The 16323-nt window shown below is 40.2% G+C and overlaps 1 protein-coding gene across 1 annotated transcript; it reads left to right on the top strand.

Moving 5' to 3' along the window:
• Positions 1 to 305: 305 nt before the first annotated feature.
• Positions 306 to 9812, top strand: ESM1 (endothelial cell specific molecule 1). Its single transcript, XM_074994289.1, has 3 exons — positions 306 to 807; positions 5012 to 5167; positions 7749 to 9812. The coding sequence occupies exons 1-3, from the start codon at positions 462 to 464 to the stop codon at positions 7847 to 7849; spliced, it is 603 nt and encodes a 200-aa protein (XP_074850390.1). The 5' UTR covers positions 306 to 461; the 3' UTR covers positions 7850 to 9812.
• Positions 9813 to 16323: the final 6511 nt, after the last annotated feature.

The following is a 16323-nucleotide window of genomic DNA, read 5'->3' on the forward strand; positions in this document are numbered from 1 at the left end:
TGCTTTTTCACCTGACCTCATGGACTCAGTAGGACAAAGCAGTTCTCTAAGTGATATGGCCAGTGTCAGAACAACTCCTGTCCTGAAAGAAGGTATGTAACCTACGGCGGTTTTTTTGTTTTGTTTTTTGTTTCTGGCAGACGTCCTTGAGCATTTGAGACGGATGTGAGAGCGTTTTTAGCCCTCATGCAAAACAACCAACTAAACATAACAGATTACATCAGCTCTGGCTTTTCAATTCCTGGATGGCAGCAGCGTGCTAATCCAGACTTCATCCTGGATTTCATAAACTGAAACAAGGGAGGCTGGCAGGAGGACAGCACTGTCGGACTGAGGAAATTGACGACGGCAAAGCATGTGGGCAACACACTGTATAAAGCTCATATACTTGTAGGCTGATGTGCAGCTACTACTTTGGATTCCTTATCGCTGCTTCCCTCAGCACACGACCATCAGGCTGAATGTTAAAACTGCTCTTTGGAACTGAGCGTTTATCACTGGGAGACATGAAGAGCTTCCTGTTTTTCAGCATCCTCCTGGTACCCGTGCACATTGGAACTGCTTGGAGTGCAAAATATGCCGTAGATTGCCCTGAACCTTGTGACAGTAATGTGTGTAAAAGTACCTTGCGCTGTAAGCGAACAGTGCTGGATGACTGTGGCTGCTGTCGAGTCTGTGCAGCAGCCCTGGGGGAGACTTGTTACCGCACTGTCTCAGGGATGGATGGTGTCAAATGTGGGCCTGGGCTGAAGTGCCAGTTTTACACTGAGGAGGATGACTTTGGTGATGAATTTGGTATCTGCAAAGGTAAACAATATTCACTTGCATGTGTCTACTACCTGAGTCTGTGGCTGGCCTCCTGCTTGCAGAAAGTTACAGATTAAAAGTGGGATCTTTCATTTCAAACAATAGTATCCTTTGCAAAGAGGAGAGTGAAAAAATAGCCTCTTGAATTGAATTCAAAGGGCTTTTCTTTCCCCTGTTTAAGGGTATTTGAAATAAAAATATCTCTTCCGATTGGATTGTGAGGAAATATTTTGGTGGCTTGAAACTAGGATGCCCTGGGTGCTAGTTTTGGCATTGCCTTTCATTGGCTGTGCAAAGGTGGGTAAATTACAAAACACCTCATCCTGCTAGTGGATCTCTGCACCCGCAAAGAACCCCAGTGGCTTTGCACAGACACAGAGGATCCCCTCCCTGCATTGTAACTTGCAGGCTGAGGACCTTGAAGTCTCCACCAATAAAATGGGAATAATAGTACTACTTTACCTCATGGGGAGTTGTGAGGGTTAATCCACTCTTGTGCAGTAGGTACTCAGATACAGGTATGAGGGCACTGACTTTATACAGTCTGATAACATGAATACCAGTAAAGGACCTCAGGGCCAAATTCATCGTTGATATAATTTCACTTGTTTTGATAAGGTTATACCAGGAACGAAAGGACCCTTCAATTTTAAAATCATCTGAATGATTAATACGTGATCCATATTTGTTCAGTGGAACCTCCACAACAGCTTCCTTAACTGCAGAGCTGCCTCAGAGGGGAAGCTGTGTTAGTTTGTGGTTTCACAAATCACAAGCTGTCCTGTAGCACCTTAGAGACTAACAAATTTATTAAGTAATGAGCTTTTGTGGGTAAGACCCACTGCCTCAGGTGAGTAGCATGGTAACCCTTCATCAAATACATACACCAGGCACATTAAATAGGCTATTTTCTTAAATGAGAAAAATTATGAAACTATAGAAAAAATTTGATGTACACATTCCAAGTAAAATAAATAACAGTGCAAATGCAGTGAGTCAGTGTTTTCCATGAATTCCTTTGCCAGTGAAATTTGCAGATACAGATGCTCTGCTGAAATGACATGCACACAACTAAAAAAAATCCAGGTGGTGGTTAAATGTCTGTGAATGTACTGAGAAATAAATGGGTTAGGGCCTGATCCTTCATAAACACATACAAATGGGTTCACATATAATATATACACATAACACATAGGCCAAGTTACTCAAATGCATGTTTGAGGAGGAAATGATTCCTGACCCAATTTTATTGTCGTGGACTCTAATTTTCTGGTCTAAAGATCCTACTTAGGTCCAGTCAGCTATAAAATGTATGTTACGGTGTTGGTTAATGCTATTTGATTTGTATTTTATTGATTGCACTGTAATGCAATACCATCTATAATTTACACAAAACTACTTTAAATTATGCATACTTTTTCTCACTCATGAGAAGTTCTTTGTAACTGTATACGGGTAAAAAGAAATGTTGAGGATCAGGAGTGCCGATGCTATGTAGCAGGATGAGGTTATGCTGCTGCAAGAATATGTTGGAAACAGGGTGAAATCTTGTCCCACTGAATACTCAGATTGACTTCAAAAGACTCATGATTTCATGCTTAGTTTTAAAACAATACTTTTTCAAAAAATTCCTTTGTGCAAGGTTGTATCAGTGTCATTATTAAAGTATTGTTTTCTCCTTCACCTCACCCTCTGACATAGAACAGTCTCCATCTAGCTATCTGTGAATTTTAATGTGAAAAGTATAGTGCTGAGCAGTTACTGTACCTGTAACTAGTTGTGGGTTTAGTAGCAGATCATACTGCTACCAGATGGATTTTTAGTATTTAAAACATATCACAGGAATCAAGATTCCTGGGTTCTGTCTTACATTGTATCATTCACTCACTTTACAAATTGGTAATCTGAGGTTAAGTCACTTGTCCAAGATGTTAATCAAGTTTTCTAAAGTTCTTGGAGATCTTTGATAAGCTTGCTCAGAAGTGGGAAGTTTAATTTATAGTGGTAGCTGGTTAGAAATAATATATCCAGGATGAGTTTGTTTTTCTTTTTAACTTTTTATTAAGGTAAATTTAGAATTAGTAACAAGCAGTCATGTAGCAACTTTAGAGATTAACAAATTTATTCGATCATTGTTTTCCACCATCTGAAAAAGTAGGTCTTACCCATGAAAACTCATGTTTTATAAGTCCAAGTGCTACATGACTGCTTGTTTTTTGTGAAGCTACAGACTAACATGGCTATCCCTCTGAGACCATTTACAATTAATCAATAATATACTGCCTCACACATTACTTATTCTGGATAAAATTCATATTCAAAGAATGTGTTTAAAGCTTCTGACTTGTCTGGGGAGCCCACTTCCCTCTAAATATGCTAAAAAAGGTGAGCAAATTTCTAAATATGAGTCATCTTTTTGACACTTTCACATTTGGACCGTCACAAGGACGGTCCCTATTTTATCATGTGACATTTCCATGTGAGGAGCAGTCACAGGTTTCCAACAAAACACAATACAAAGTGTTGCTGCTAACTATAAAAGATTAAATTGTTCTGTTTAAAATGTTGATCCTTCTCCAGAGCATTACACAAGCAGGTGAAGGGATGGCTAGGAAGCTGGCATTTTGCCATAGGGCACATCTCTTCAATAATTTCCGCCCAGACTCTTCTGTCTGGACATAGCCAGCACATGTGCAGGTATCTTGCCCTATTTCTACAACCCCCTCCAACAAAAGATCTCCCTAGTAGCAAAAAGATGTTGAATGTTATTTGCAATAGAACACCATTTACGCAGTAATTTATAAAATAATTTCTGAGTTACTCATAATGAAGATGTGTGGGTCTCCTATGCCCCCACCTAGAGACCCACCTCACCCAGATCAAGTTCTTTGTTCAACTCTCTCATCCATTGTTTCATCTGGATTATTTTCTTAACATGTTTTCCAATCAAAATATTATATATCTTCCAAATTAAACCTTTTGTTCCAGCTAGCTCTTGGGTGAGTTCCTCAGCTGCTGTTAAAGGTCTAGCTAGAGCTGGCTTGTCTCTGGATTTCACAATAAATGTTTGACTTTAAATATTGATACTTTGGGATCTTTACTACATATTTTCTTGCCTACTTTCAAATCAGAGCCCAGGAGCAGCTGTCCAAGCTGAGTAATCTGAGCTTTTCCCTTCAGTGGATACCTACTTTGGTATTTCTTGGGCATAAACCCCTGACTAATGACAGTAGCTGAAGGAGAGGGCCCAAGGGTGAATCTCAAACTGTTGCATGTTTGAAGGAGGAAAGGAAGATTCCATCTCTGAGGTGTTGCTCATGGCTATCTTTCACAAGGCGGGAAGGGCATAGGTCAGATTCACAAGTCTTGGGTTGAAATTCCTTTACTCTGTCCAGTACTACTTCAGGAGTGAATGCTCTGCTTTCAGACATGCAAGAGGACCTTTGTTAGCTGGCATGAGAGGACCAGATACCTGCTGTTTAAGAAGCCTTGCCAAATGAGTATAAGCTTTTCAACAAAGTAGGATTAACATTCTTCTCAGCACTTGGTGCTGGGTTTTCTTATGGGTTGTAGGCACTCAGGTGGATGAAGATGTTTAAAATGCTGGATAGCTCCTTAGGGCAGGATTTGCCAGCCTACGTAGAAGCTGTAAATTAATTATACATTTATGCAAATTAATACTGAGCCTGAACTGTAAACTTAAGAAACTCTGAAGTATTCCTGTTGTCAATGGAGAGTATTTGTGTGAATTGGATTAAATAAAACATCAGATACTGCATGTATTTTTACCTACACATCCAGTGTAACTGCACGCATCTACTCAACATTAACATTGTATTTAATATGCAGTATAATGCTACAAGTGCTTCAGGGAAATTTTAACAAGCATAAAATTTTAAATACATTTGTGATTATTCCACATATTATTGGGGAGGAAAGATGTGTAATGGAAAATAAAGAAAAATAATAATCAACAATACGTGGAAACCATTTGGATCAAAAGTTGGTATTTCAGAATGTTTGAATACCAGTTAAAGTTCTTTTACAAATATATGCAGATATTAAGAAAAGTAAGAATAGACCTCTACTGGAAGGCATTCAGATACCAAAGTAATGAGTGCAATAATAGAACCAGTATAAAATAGGAACTGTAGCTTTTGGGATTACTTTGATATATAAGGCTTTCAAATGTGTCTTCTTTCAGAGTGTCCTTATGGTACCTATGGAATGGAATGCAGGAAAACTTGCAACTGCCAATCTGGGATATGCGACAGAGTAACTGGAAAGTGCTTGAAATTCCCATTTTTCCAACTTTCTGCTTCAAAGCCACCAAACAGGCGAAAATTAATTTCGCATACGGGTAAGACTTGATGGGGTGCTTCATTTTAGTTGCTCTACCAGCACTTAGTACATTGTGTATGTGTACATATGCAAATTATTAATAGGTTTCATTTTTCCCCACCGAGAGCTCACAGTAGTGTTTTGTTAAGTTGTTCTAGGCAAAGAATTACCGATAGGTGCTTCCCTGTTAGGAAAAAGGTTATAACCTACGCTAAATAAAATGTGTGAACACCCAAGTTTGGAAAAGGAAGTTTGTAGTTTTTGCATGTATAAATAGGCTAAGGAAATTTATTGCCGGTAGGGGCAGGCCAGGCTTACCTCACCAGCTAATATGTGAAAACTACAGCAGTTTCGTCCACACAAATGGACATACTGCTATAGTTTGCACCTCTGAAAACTGACACTGTGTGGTCCAGCAACATCCGTCAGCTGGCACATCCATGGATGCTCCTTGACCAGAAAGCCTAAGAGCAGGAAGGTCAGCCACAACAAGGTGGGTAACCCATCTGAGAGCAGTGCAGGGCTAGGGCCAGAGCCAGAGTCCTGAGACAGCACGGGGCCAGACCGGCAGCCCCGCAGCAGAGCAGTGCTGGGGCCAAAGCCCCCTAAGCAGTGCAGAGCTGAGGCTAAAGCCCCACAGCAGCCTGGGCTGGGGATGAAGCTGGAGCAGCAGCAGCCCTTCATGGAGCCAGAACATCAAGACAGCCCTGTGGCTGTGGGGTTGGAGCCTCCCAACAGCGTGAGGCCTAGATAGCCCAGGGCTAGAGCCTGAGCTGGAGGCCATGGCAACTCCCTGGCTGCGCAGGGTTGGGGCTGGAACTAGCACAGCCCTGGGGCTAGAGCCCTGCAACAGTGTGGGGCTTTCAGTGAAGCCCTGCAGCAGTCCCATGGCTGTGTGGGATTGAGGCCAGAGCCCCCAGCAGTGCAGGGTCAGGTTGGAACTGGAGCCCCTGAGTCAGGACCCAAGGGGCCCGTCAGCAGGCACATGGGGGCTGGTGGCAGAGAACCTCCCCTGGTCTAGCAAATTCTGTCATTCAGGACTGATAAGGTCTTACAGTGCTGGACCAGGGAGGTGCAACCTGTTGTACAATCACTTTTCCGCAGTGAAGACCAGGCTGTAGCAAGCTTTATATGTTGTTTAATTTGATAGCAAACTGCCTTTTGCAACAAATTAGCTTAAGTGCTCATTACTGCAGATCACATAGGGAAACTACTTTGAAACAATAAATTTACTGAGACTGAAAATTGAAAAGCTTTATTATAGTTACAGGAATTTATTCTATTTAGCGATTACACATTTAGTTAAATCTGTTTACATCAGCTGCCTCCAGAGTTTTAAAGATTTACTGGGGATATGAGTGTACTTGGTTGAAGGAGAGATGTATCTTTCAGATACCTTGTTCTCATGAGCTTTCCAGTTCTGTTTTTTTAACCAATCTTTGATCCAATGTTTTGTAGACCCAAAGTTTGAAGTAAATGGGAGTCATATCATTGGCTTAAATGGGTTCAGGTTTTCAACTAGATCTCGAAAATGCTAGTCAGCGCTTGAGACAGATCAATTAATGACAGTAACCTATTTCATAGTAGTTCATATGAGCATCTCAAAGAACTTGAATTAATATTAATGAATCTTCATGAGCCAGTACCGTGGGCCAAATCCCCAGCTAATGTGACCAATATAAATTCACCTATTTTCATCTGCTGACAATGTGGTCCAAGTTGTTACTATCAAGATAAGGAGCAGTTAAGCGACTTGCTGAGCTCACACAGGAAGTCTGGCCCAGAGCTGAGAACTGAACCTCAACCTCCTAGTTCTCTGTCCTCTACTTACACTCTTAGGCCTGGTCTATACTAGGGATCTAAGTCATCCCAGATACACCATTTGTGTAGTTAGAATCAACATATCAGGATCGACTTTCTTCCTTGGTGTAGATCAGGCATCTTTGGGCTTGTGCCGATGTCCCTTACTCTGCACATCAATGTACAGTACCGGGGTTGATGGCTGAGCCCAGAGAGATCAATTTTGCTGTATCTTCATACACACGGCAAAATCAATCCCCAGAAAATCAATCTCAGTACACTGAACCCCTCCTTTAAGCATAGAAATACCCCTTATCTTAGGCCTTGTCTATACTGGCAGATCAGCACTGTGGAGCTTGATCTCTTGGGGGTCAATTTAGCAGGTCTAATAAAGATGCTCTAAATCAACTGCAGATCATGCTTGTGTTGATTCTGGTACATGAAGCTTAAGGAGAGTTGATGGGAGAATTTCTCCCATCAACCCTCCACAGTGGAGGTGCCACATTAGCTTGATCTAAGGTACATCAACTCCCACTATGCTATTCATGCAGCTGGAGTTGCGTACCATATTTCAGTACTGCCCCCACTGTAGATCTGGCCCTTGACCATACCACTTACAGGCTACAATTTTGTGGAAATGAGGAAATTATATAACCAGATGTCTCTGGCAGCAAAGTAGTAGACTGATAATATGGGTTATTACCAGAGATTAGAAAAAGAATGTAGAAAGGCAGATGTATAAGAACATTGTATTTAACCCAACTTATGTGCTATTCACTTTTTCTTTTTTTAACTTTCAGAGAATGACATGGCATCGGGGGATGGTAATTCTGTAAAGGAGGAATTTGTCAAAGAGAAAGTAATAAGCTCTCCAGTAATGAAATGGTTAAATCCTCGCTGATACTCGCTTATATTTCTAGGACCTTCAGATGCCCACAAGCCTTACATATTATTGAATATGCAACAACACACTTTAAAAACGAAGTGCATATCAAAATGTAACCTCTGAAGACCAATTGTGATTCTGTGCATCATCAGAAAAAATGTTTACTTACAAAATAGACTGTACAGTTTATATGAATTTTTTTGGATAAGTATTTGAACACTAAAATGTATTGTGGATGGCTGAATGTATAATAATATTGAAAACCAGAACCTCCCCACACCCCCACGACATTTGAACAATGTTTAAGGGCCCATTCCTGCAGAGCCTATTCCGACCCATTGAATCGAATAGATGTTTTGTGTAGGTAAAAGCTGCTGAGGTAGAGCCAGCATTAGGGTGACGCAAGTTGACAAAAGCTTAAAAATGCAAAGTTAAAAACTGATGTCCTTGACTCACACCAGCAAGAATAATACTAACGTGGAGGGCATAAGTGTTAATTCAACCAGTCAACCTTAACTTTGAATATTTCAGCTTTTGTTAGTTTGTGACAACTGACAAGATGTAAACATTAATTTAAGCTGGAGGTTCTCAAAATGGGTTGAAACTCTATTTTAGTGAGTTGCAAGGAACAGCGTTAGACTTGCTCGGCTCTGGGGGCGTGAAGTCGAACCCCAAGCTCCACTCATAGCTGGGGCATTGGGACTTGGGCTCAGGCCTCTCTCCCCCTACCCAGGGCAGCAGGGCTTGGGCCCATCCTCCGTAGGTCATCCAATAATTTTGTTGTGAGAAGAAGGGGTTGTGGTGCAATGGAGTTTGAAAACCACTGCTTTAAGCTCAACACTTAAGTGTATATACTGTGCATTACTTACCTGACATTATGTAAAAACACATACACTCCATCTAAACTTGCCCTCTTCTTTGGGTGATGGGAGATTACTAATGAAGTGCTGTGATGCACATTCTCCCCGATGGCAACTTTAAAGTGCTGGCATGCCTTTACTCCGAAATAACATGCGGCTACATGGCATGCCGGCACTTTGAAATTTGCCACTTCCAAGTTGCCATGGCGAAGAATTTGCCTAATGATGTGCTGCATATGCATCACAGCACTTCATTAGTAATCTCCTATCACTCTGATTACCATGCTCCCTTTGAAGAAGAGGGCAAGTGTAGACCTAGCCATATGGTGTTAAAGTATATTCGCAAAGGTGGCTTTTCCATTCAGTAGCCTGCAGTGGCCCTGACGGAGTACTGGAGTATCAACATAAACATACATTATAAATGATCCATGTTTCAGCCCAATGAGCTGTAATGAACTGGAGATTCTGGAGACACTACAATACATTAGCGCCTAATTCTTCATTCCCCTTAAGGCAGTGGTGGGCAACCTATGGTCTGAGGGCCACATGTGGCCCCTAAATGTAATGTGATTGTGGGCCATGAGACATATTGCTGACACTGACCACTGTTCACAATGGCTGTGGTTCACTGTTCCTGGTCAATGGGAGCTGCAGAAAGCAGTGGCCAGCCTGTCCTTATGGACCCCTTCACCTGCAAGTGCTGCCCCCAGGCTCTCATTGGCTAGCAACAGTGAACCAGAGCCACTGAGAGCTGGGATGGGGCAGTAAGAGTGTATGGTCACTGTCAGCAAAATCTATGATCGGATTACCCTGGTGGGCTGCAGGTTGCGATCACTGCCTTAAGAGGTTATAGGAGTAGCCAGTTCGTCAGTCTATTTGGTTATGTATCAATATGATGTAAAACATCTTACTGTTTACACTGGCACAAATTAAAGCCTTCTTATGTAATAGCCAATATTGCCCGCATGCAGAAACCCGTTTGTAAAAATCAGTAACTTTGTGAATAGAAACAGAGAGGGAGCCGTGCTAGTCTATGTACTATCAAAACAAAAAAGCAGTCAAGTAGCACTTTAAAGACTAACAAAATAATTTATTAGATGATGAGCTTTTGTGGGACGGACCCACTTCTTCAGAGTCTGTTCTGGTATGGCTATGATCTGAAGAAGTAGGTCTGTCCCACGAAAGCTCATCACCTAATAAATTATTTTGTTAGTCTTTAAAGTGCTACTTGACTGCTTTTTTGTTTTGATAGTAACTTTGTGGTTTTACTTAAAAAGAGAGCCAGATCCTTAGATGGTATAAATTAATCTAGTGCCATCGAAGTCAAAGGAGCTACCTTGATTACATATCTAAGGATCTGGCTCATAAATAAATTGGTCTCTTTGGAAACCCAGCCTGGTTTCTATTGAAATCAGGGGTAGTTTTGTTACTAACTTCAGTGGGAAAGGGGGCAGATCATAGAGGTAGTAATTTGGTGCAGAAGCTGAAAACATACATGAAAGAACCCAACAAAAGAAATCCCAAATCACTTCTGGGTTGTTAGAAATTGATCACAACCTATTCAGGTCAACCTGACTGTTTCCAGTGACAAGAATGGATTTTGGATTAGGTCCGAAAAGAACAAAAATTATGTCACAACCTGGAATGTCTACATATTCGAAGTAGCTAAATTAACTCTGCAGCTACAGTAATCAGAAGAAGCAACAGCAAACCATGGCTAGCATACAAAATATGCTAGGCTAGGAGAAACTGTTATGATTGAAATAGGGATTTTAAGGGAAGTGCTGTCACAATCATGATGACAGAGGCGCAAACAGAAACTTTGTAAAATGCTGTATTGGTTAGAAACATTTACAAGCACAAGAATTGATCCTGTCATACTGATATCAGTGATAATCTCTGCACCAAAGTCAACAGGAGCAGGGTCAGACCCATGTTCTGTGTTTGGCCAGAGAAAGTTATTTAAATATCTTAAATATTTACATAGCTTTTTGTTATTTCCTACAGTGTCATGAATGATATCATGGGTTCTTGAATGTAAATCTAAGAAATTGTTTTTTTTTAAATATGTTTATTATTGTTCAATAAATCCTCTATAAAACCATCTTCACTGTCTGTCCATGAGTCAGACTGCAAAACTGATGAGGTCACAGCTGCTGCAGGTGCAGCAAATAGACTGAATCTTATGGCTCACATTCTCTTGCCAGATCCACACAGGTTATATCAACTCTGAAACGGTCCAAGTGTGATTAGAAAATAGGCAGTGGGAGGAGTTCATAAATATTTTACAAAATGTTTCCCTCCCTGGTTTTTGTCAAATTTATGAAATTGTTTGCAATTTCCTCAGAGCTCTAGTTACAGGTAAACTAAACCACAACTTCAGAAACTGATTCTAATGGAACACAATGATATGAACAAATACCGTCTCCTTGCCCCGCCAACTTTTGAAATCTATTTTGTATCAAAGGATCTACACTGGTGGAAGCAACAGCTCAAACATGAGTGGAGACTAGTGCAATGGCTATCACTTCTACCTCTGTGTTACCTAAGCCTGGACTGTGAGACATTAGCACTCTTATTCATCAAGCTACCACCAGAGGCTGGCATTAGTGATAGTAACAGTGGAGAATTTAAAGCCAAAAGGTAAGTGTAGAGAAGCCATTATTGACGTATGTGTAACGTCCATTTAGCAGGCTAGATCACACCCAGTTTGGCTTTTCCCTTGAATGATACGACTGACCCAAATACTAGTGAGTCAGAAAATTCACTGCCAAATTGAAGATGTTGTCTTGTGGTATATTGTTATGTCAGCTTCAACTTCAACTTCCTGTCATGTGAGCTACAGATTTATTAAAACATGTTAAAACGCAGCAATAAATAACTGTTATACCACGAAAACAACACACTCGTTATTTACTCAAAGAAAAAATACCTTCATAGCTATCACATGGTAAAAATACAAAAGCAGTATGATAACACAAATCTGAATCATACACAGGGTGCATAAAAAAGGACAATAGGTTCTTAAAAGAGTCCTCTTTGGACGGCAATATTCTCTTTGCTGGGATTAATGTGGGCGCTGCATAAACTAACATTATTTAATTGAACAGAGTAACCAAATAATTCAGGGATTTACTGTTTTGGAGAAAAGAGAACTTCATCTCCTTCTGATTGCTGTATCTGGGTCATTATTCCTAGAAGGGATTATAGAAATACTTGCAATAAAATTCCTGAAGTACATTAACTGCAGAATAAAAAACAAAACCCAAATCCAACAAAGAATGAGATCAATATTACAGGCCATTGACCGTAAGCAGGAAAACATTTTTTTCAAATTACACTAAAAATACATCAGAGGGGTAGCTGTGTTAGTCTGGATCTGTAACAGCAACGAAGGGTCCTGTGGCATCTTATAGACTAACAGAAAAGTTTTGAGCATGAGCTTTCGTTTCCAAGACCAGCATCTGATGAAGTGAGTCTGTGCCCACGAAAGCTCATCCTCAAAACTTTTCTGTTAGTCTATAAGGTGCCACAGGACCCTTCGTTGCTGTTACTAAAAATACATATATAGCGTCAGTTGATACCAGACAACCAAATTACCAATGATCGGAAACAAAGAGCGCATTTATGGTCCTCCGCATAATAAATATAACACATCCATCTTTGCCTAGGTGTGTATACTTGCCAAACTGTAGTTTAAATGTCAGGCATCTGACAAAGTGAGTTCCAGGCCTTAAAAGGTTATGGAGCATGTAAATTGGCTAGCTTTTAAGGTGCCACAGGACTTCTTGCTGTTTTTGCTGAAACAGATCACCATGGCTACCCCAAGCAGTGGTGTGCTGATCGGTTGGAAAAAGTACACTGCTTGGCTGAGTGTTTTGAGGCACTGAGCCACTGAAAAATATAATGCCACTTGGTCACTATTGGACACTCCTGCAACAGCTCTGTATACACATTTAATACAGGTGTAAGAAGGGGTTGCAGGAGTGTTTTTGTTAGTGAGGAAAATATCTGAACATTAAAAGTGATCAGTCTAATCTAGGGTTTTGGGTAGTGCCCATCATCACAGTATCTCAGTGCTAATGAAATGAATATTAAATTAATTTAGAACAATACTTTCACATTAATCATTTAAATTAACTGCATTTTCTCAGGAAATAGGCTCTGACAGATTATGGAATTTTCTGGACTATGGATGTCTGTGCCGGGTGTGGGCTCTGGAAGGAAGGTTGGGCAGGTGCAGGAAAGTGGTGGGGGGTGCTGGGGCCAGGGAAGGAGGGAGCATGAAATGGGTGTGGACTGTGGGTGTGAGGGGGATGGTGGTGGGGTGCTTACCTGGTGCCCTGCTTCTGGGGGCACACAGCTCCACCCTCTCCCACCTCCTGCTGCTCCCAGGCACTGCACCCTGTCGCTATAGGATGAAAAACCTCTGGACACATGTTTCATTGCACTGCTGTTCCCCCAGCAGTGCACAAAACTGCTTCCTCAGGCACTCACAGATTAAGGGGGGTTCAAGCATATATAAATAATTGAAACTATCTGCATCTCCATATATCCTTTAATACAAAAGAGCCTGATTACATTAAACCTTACTTAGGTGAGTAGTCTCATTGTTTTAATGTGTTATGATGTACAGTCACAGATGATACGCTATCACACACACATATTAGCAGTTTTTCCGTACACTATTTTATAGGGGGCCCCTTGCCTGAATAAAATTTGGCCAGATTAGAGCCTAAAATTGTTGATGGCTTGGGATTCTTTTCAAATGGATTCTATTTAAAAAGCACACAATTTACTGTAAACAGTTTTGCATTCCAAATATATCTATAATATACACACATCTGATATTATAGATTTGTATACTATTTGATATCCACATATAGTATACGATACGCTAATGTGTCTTGTCTTATATGTAGCTATGTTTAAATACATAGCTAGAAGAATAGTAAAGACTGAGATTTATTGGATTACTCTGTCCACTATTGACATATTGTCCAGTAGATACCTTTCCAGTAACGACAAGGTTGTCTGATAAACAATTTCATCGGCTTTAATAGTACAGATGAGACTTAGTGAACCTGCTGAAAAATTACCCTGGAAAGCTATAAATATCTTAATACAAGTCTTGAGAGACACAATACTGTCTAATCTCCATCAGAATTACTGTGTAGATGCACCATTGTGCGAGCACACATTAAAGAAAATGTGCCGAAGTGTATATTTTTAGCAAAAGTTCATTTATTAGAAACTGCGTGCCTGCTTGAAAGCTCTTTAAATGGATCTATTTAGGTCCTCACAGTGTTTTGAAAGTATTTCCTGACACCTGTGAAGTTGGTAATGGCAAATATTTCCTGTTTTTGTTGTTGTGTCTGAAGAAAACAGGAATTTTCCAGGATGGAACTGGTTGCTTGACAAAGCCCATTATTGCCTTCAGTTTGACACTTCCCAATGTGGTCAGCCCTACATTTAGGTCTATCCATGAATCTGAGCGAAGCCTTTTGCAATAAAAGGAGGAAATACTGAAATAGCATAATAGCTACAGTATTATCTTAAAGATTATCCATATGCATTGTGGGCTAAATTCTGTGTCTTTGTTTTTGCCTCAAAATAGGCAACATCAGGACTGCAAAATTGCTTCTGTATTCTGGACAACTACAAAACCTGCATAATTTATTCTTGTTGCCAGGTATAAAATGGGGGTGTGTAAGGCTCTGGCCAGGTGGTATAACAACTGGAGCTCATGTCTAAATAATAGAGCATCCCTCCAGACAGTCTTTTATTTAATGCCTGCAGAACAGCCTCTAAACTGGCTTCCAGGGAGCCAGAATTGTGGTGCGGTACTTCTACCCTGGATGCTCTGTGACCAAGGCCTGTCCTGTGCACATATGGCCATAAACATCACCCAGAATTTGGCTTTATATGCCCAGAACATAAATTATTTCATAACCCTATAACTGTAATGCTAACCCAATTGCAGGCTTTTCAAAGCACTCAGAAGGGTCTATAATATATAAATATCTCACACAAGCCCATTCACTACAAACAACAAAGTAACAATCCAGATTGTGGAATATCCCAATGTACAGCTAAAGAGAGAGATTTCTTTAACTTTAGTAGCAGCATATTCACCCCTTCCTCAGTGATCCTGTTAAATAAGTTGGAATGGTAAGAGATCCACAGTTCAGATGTATTTTCTGGCTTGCTTGTTGCCTTTCAAAGTTATGATATATAAGCAAAAACTAAATAGATGGTACCATTTAATTATGTTTAGATTCCTAATTTCATTGATGCTCAGCACTCCTTGCACTATTCAACAGAGCTTTGATTTCCTTTCAGTTTTGAAATACGTCATTCATGAAAACCTTTGCCTTCTGCAAACCCATGGGAAATGAATTTTTAATGTAAAAAACCGGCATGAATAAAATCAATTAGCATTACCTGAAAATATTCCACAGTCCCAAAAGAGAAACATCTATTTTTGAAGACAAAATAATGAACTGGAATGTTATTGAAATCCAAATATTAGCATATTCCTGAAAAAAAACCAAAACCAAAAAACACAACACAAAACCACCCCAAAACAAAACAGGTACAAAGCTAAAGGCGAATTCAAGAGTTCTTACAGCTGAGTCACATTTTCCTGTTTGTTATTTTTAGTTTTCTATTCCTGCTTTTTATTTTGGGCGTCAATTTCACTTCCTAGCAGCTTCCCTTTAACTCCTGTAGAAACTCCTCTTTCTTATATAGTGTATTTCAAGCATTTAGGTTTCCCCTGATCCAATGGAAACTGAAACAGTGTTTGCCAGCTTCAGGAACTCATGTTTGTCTCGGTATGCTTTGAGTTTTTGGTTCACTAATACCATTTTTTGTTTGTTTTATGAACACAGGGGTGTTAACAGGCCACTCCACCTTGAATAGTCCTTTAGAATATATACCAATCACATGTGCTAAAAATCTGTTCCACCTTGGCTGCGTCTACACTACAAAATAAATTCGAAGTTGCTTACTTCGAAGTAATGTTTCAAAGTAAGCAACTTCGAAGTAGAGTGTCTACACACAAGATACATACTTCGAAGTAGGCTTCCCCCTGCGTTGAAGTAAAAATATGAAGTAAAATGTCTACACACACTGAGCCCCTACTTCAAAGTAAGGGGCCAGGAAATGATGCAGGCATAGGGTTGCTTGGCCGACAAGCCCTTCCGGGAAAAGTGTGTGTAGATCCTCTGCAGGCTACTTTGAAGTAAGTATGTAGTGTAGACACATCCCTTGTGTTTTAGCCGTGGTCTTTGGAATATATTTCCCAGATCCGAAGAGGAACTCTGCATAGCCTGGAAGCTTGTTTCTCTCACTAACAGCCGTTGATCCAACAAAAAATATTACTTTGTCTCTAACAATGTTTGGAAATGTAGCTTTACAGCTTTCAAGTTTTTTAACATTATAAGGCTCCAGATGCAAGAAATTAATCTGAAGAGAAATAATATCTGAAATACAGCACTGCCAGTAATTTCTCCAGTTGGAGAAACCAAAGGAATTCTGGATTGCATTCCAGCAGCAATACAATGATTGGCTTCAGCAAAACGTCCAGCAGTAGGATTTAAAGGATATTTATAAAACTATTTCAAG

The sequence above is a fragment of the Carettochelys insculpta genome, chromosome 5 (assembly GCF_033958435.1).
Source record: "Carettochelys insculpta isolate YL-2023 chromosome 5, ASM3395843v1, whole genome shotgun sequence".
In the NCBI taxonomy this organism is placed as follows: Eukaryota; Metazoa; Chordata; order Testudines; family Carettochelyidae; genus Carettochelys; species Carettochelys insculpta.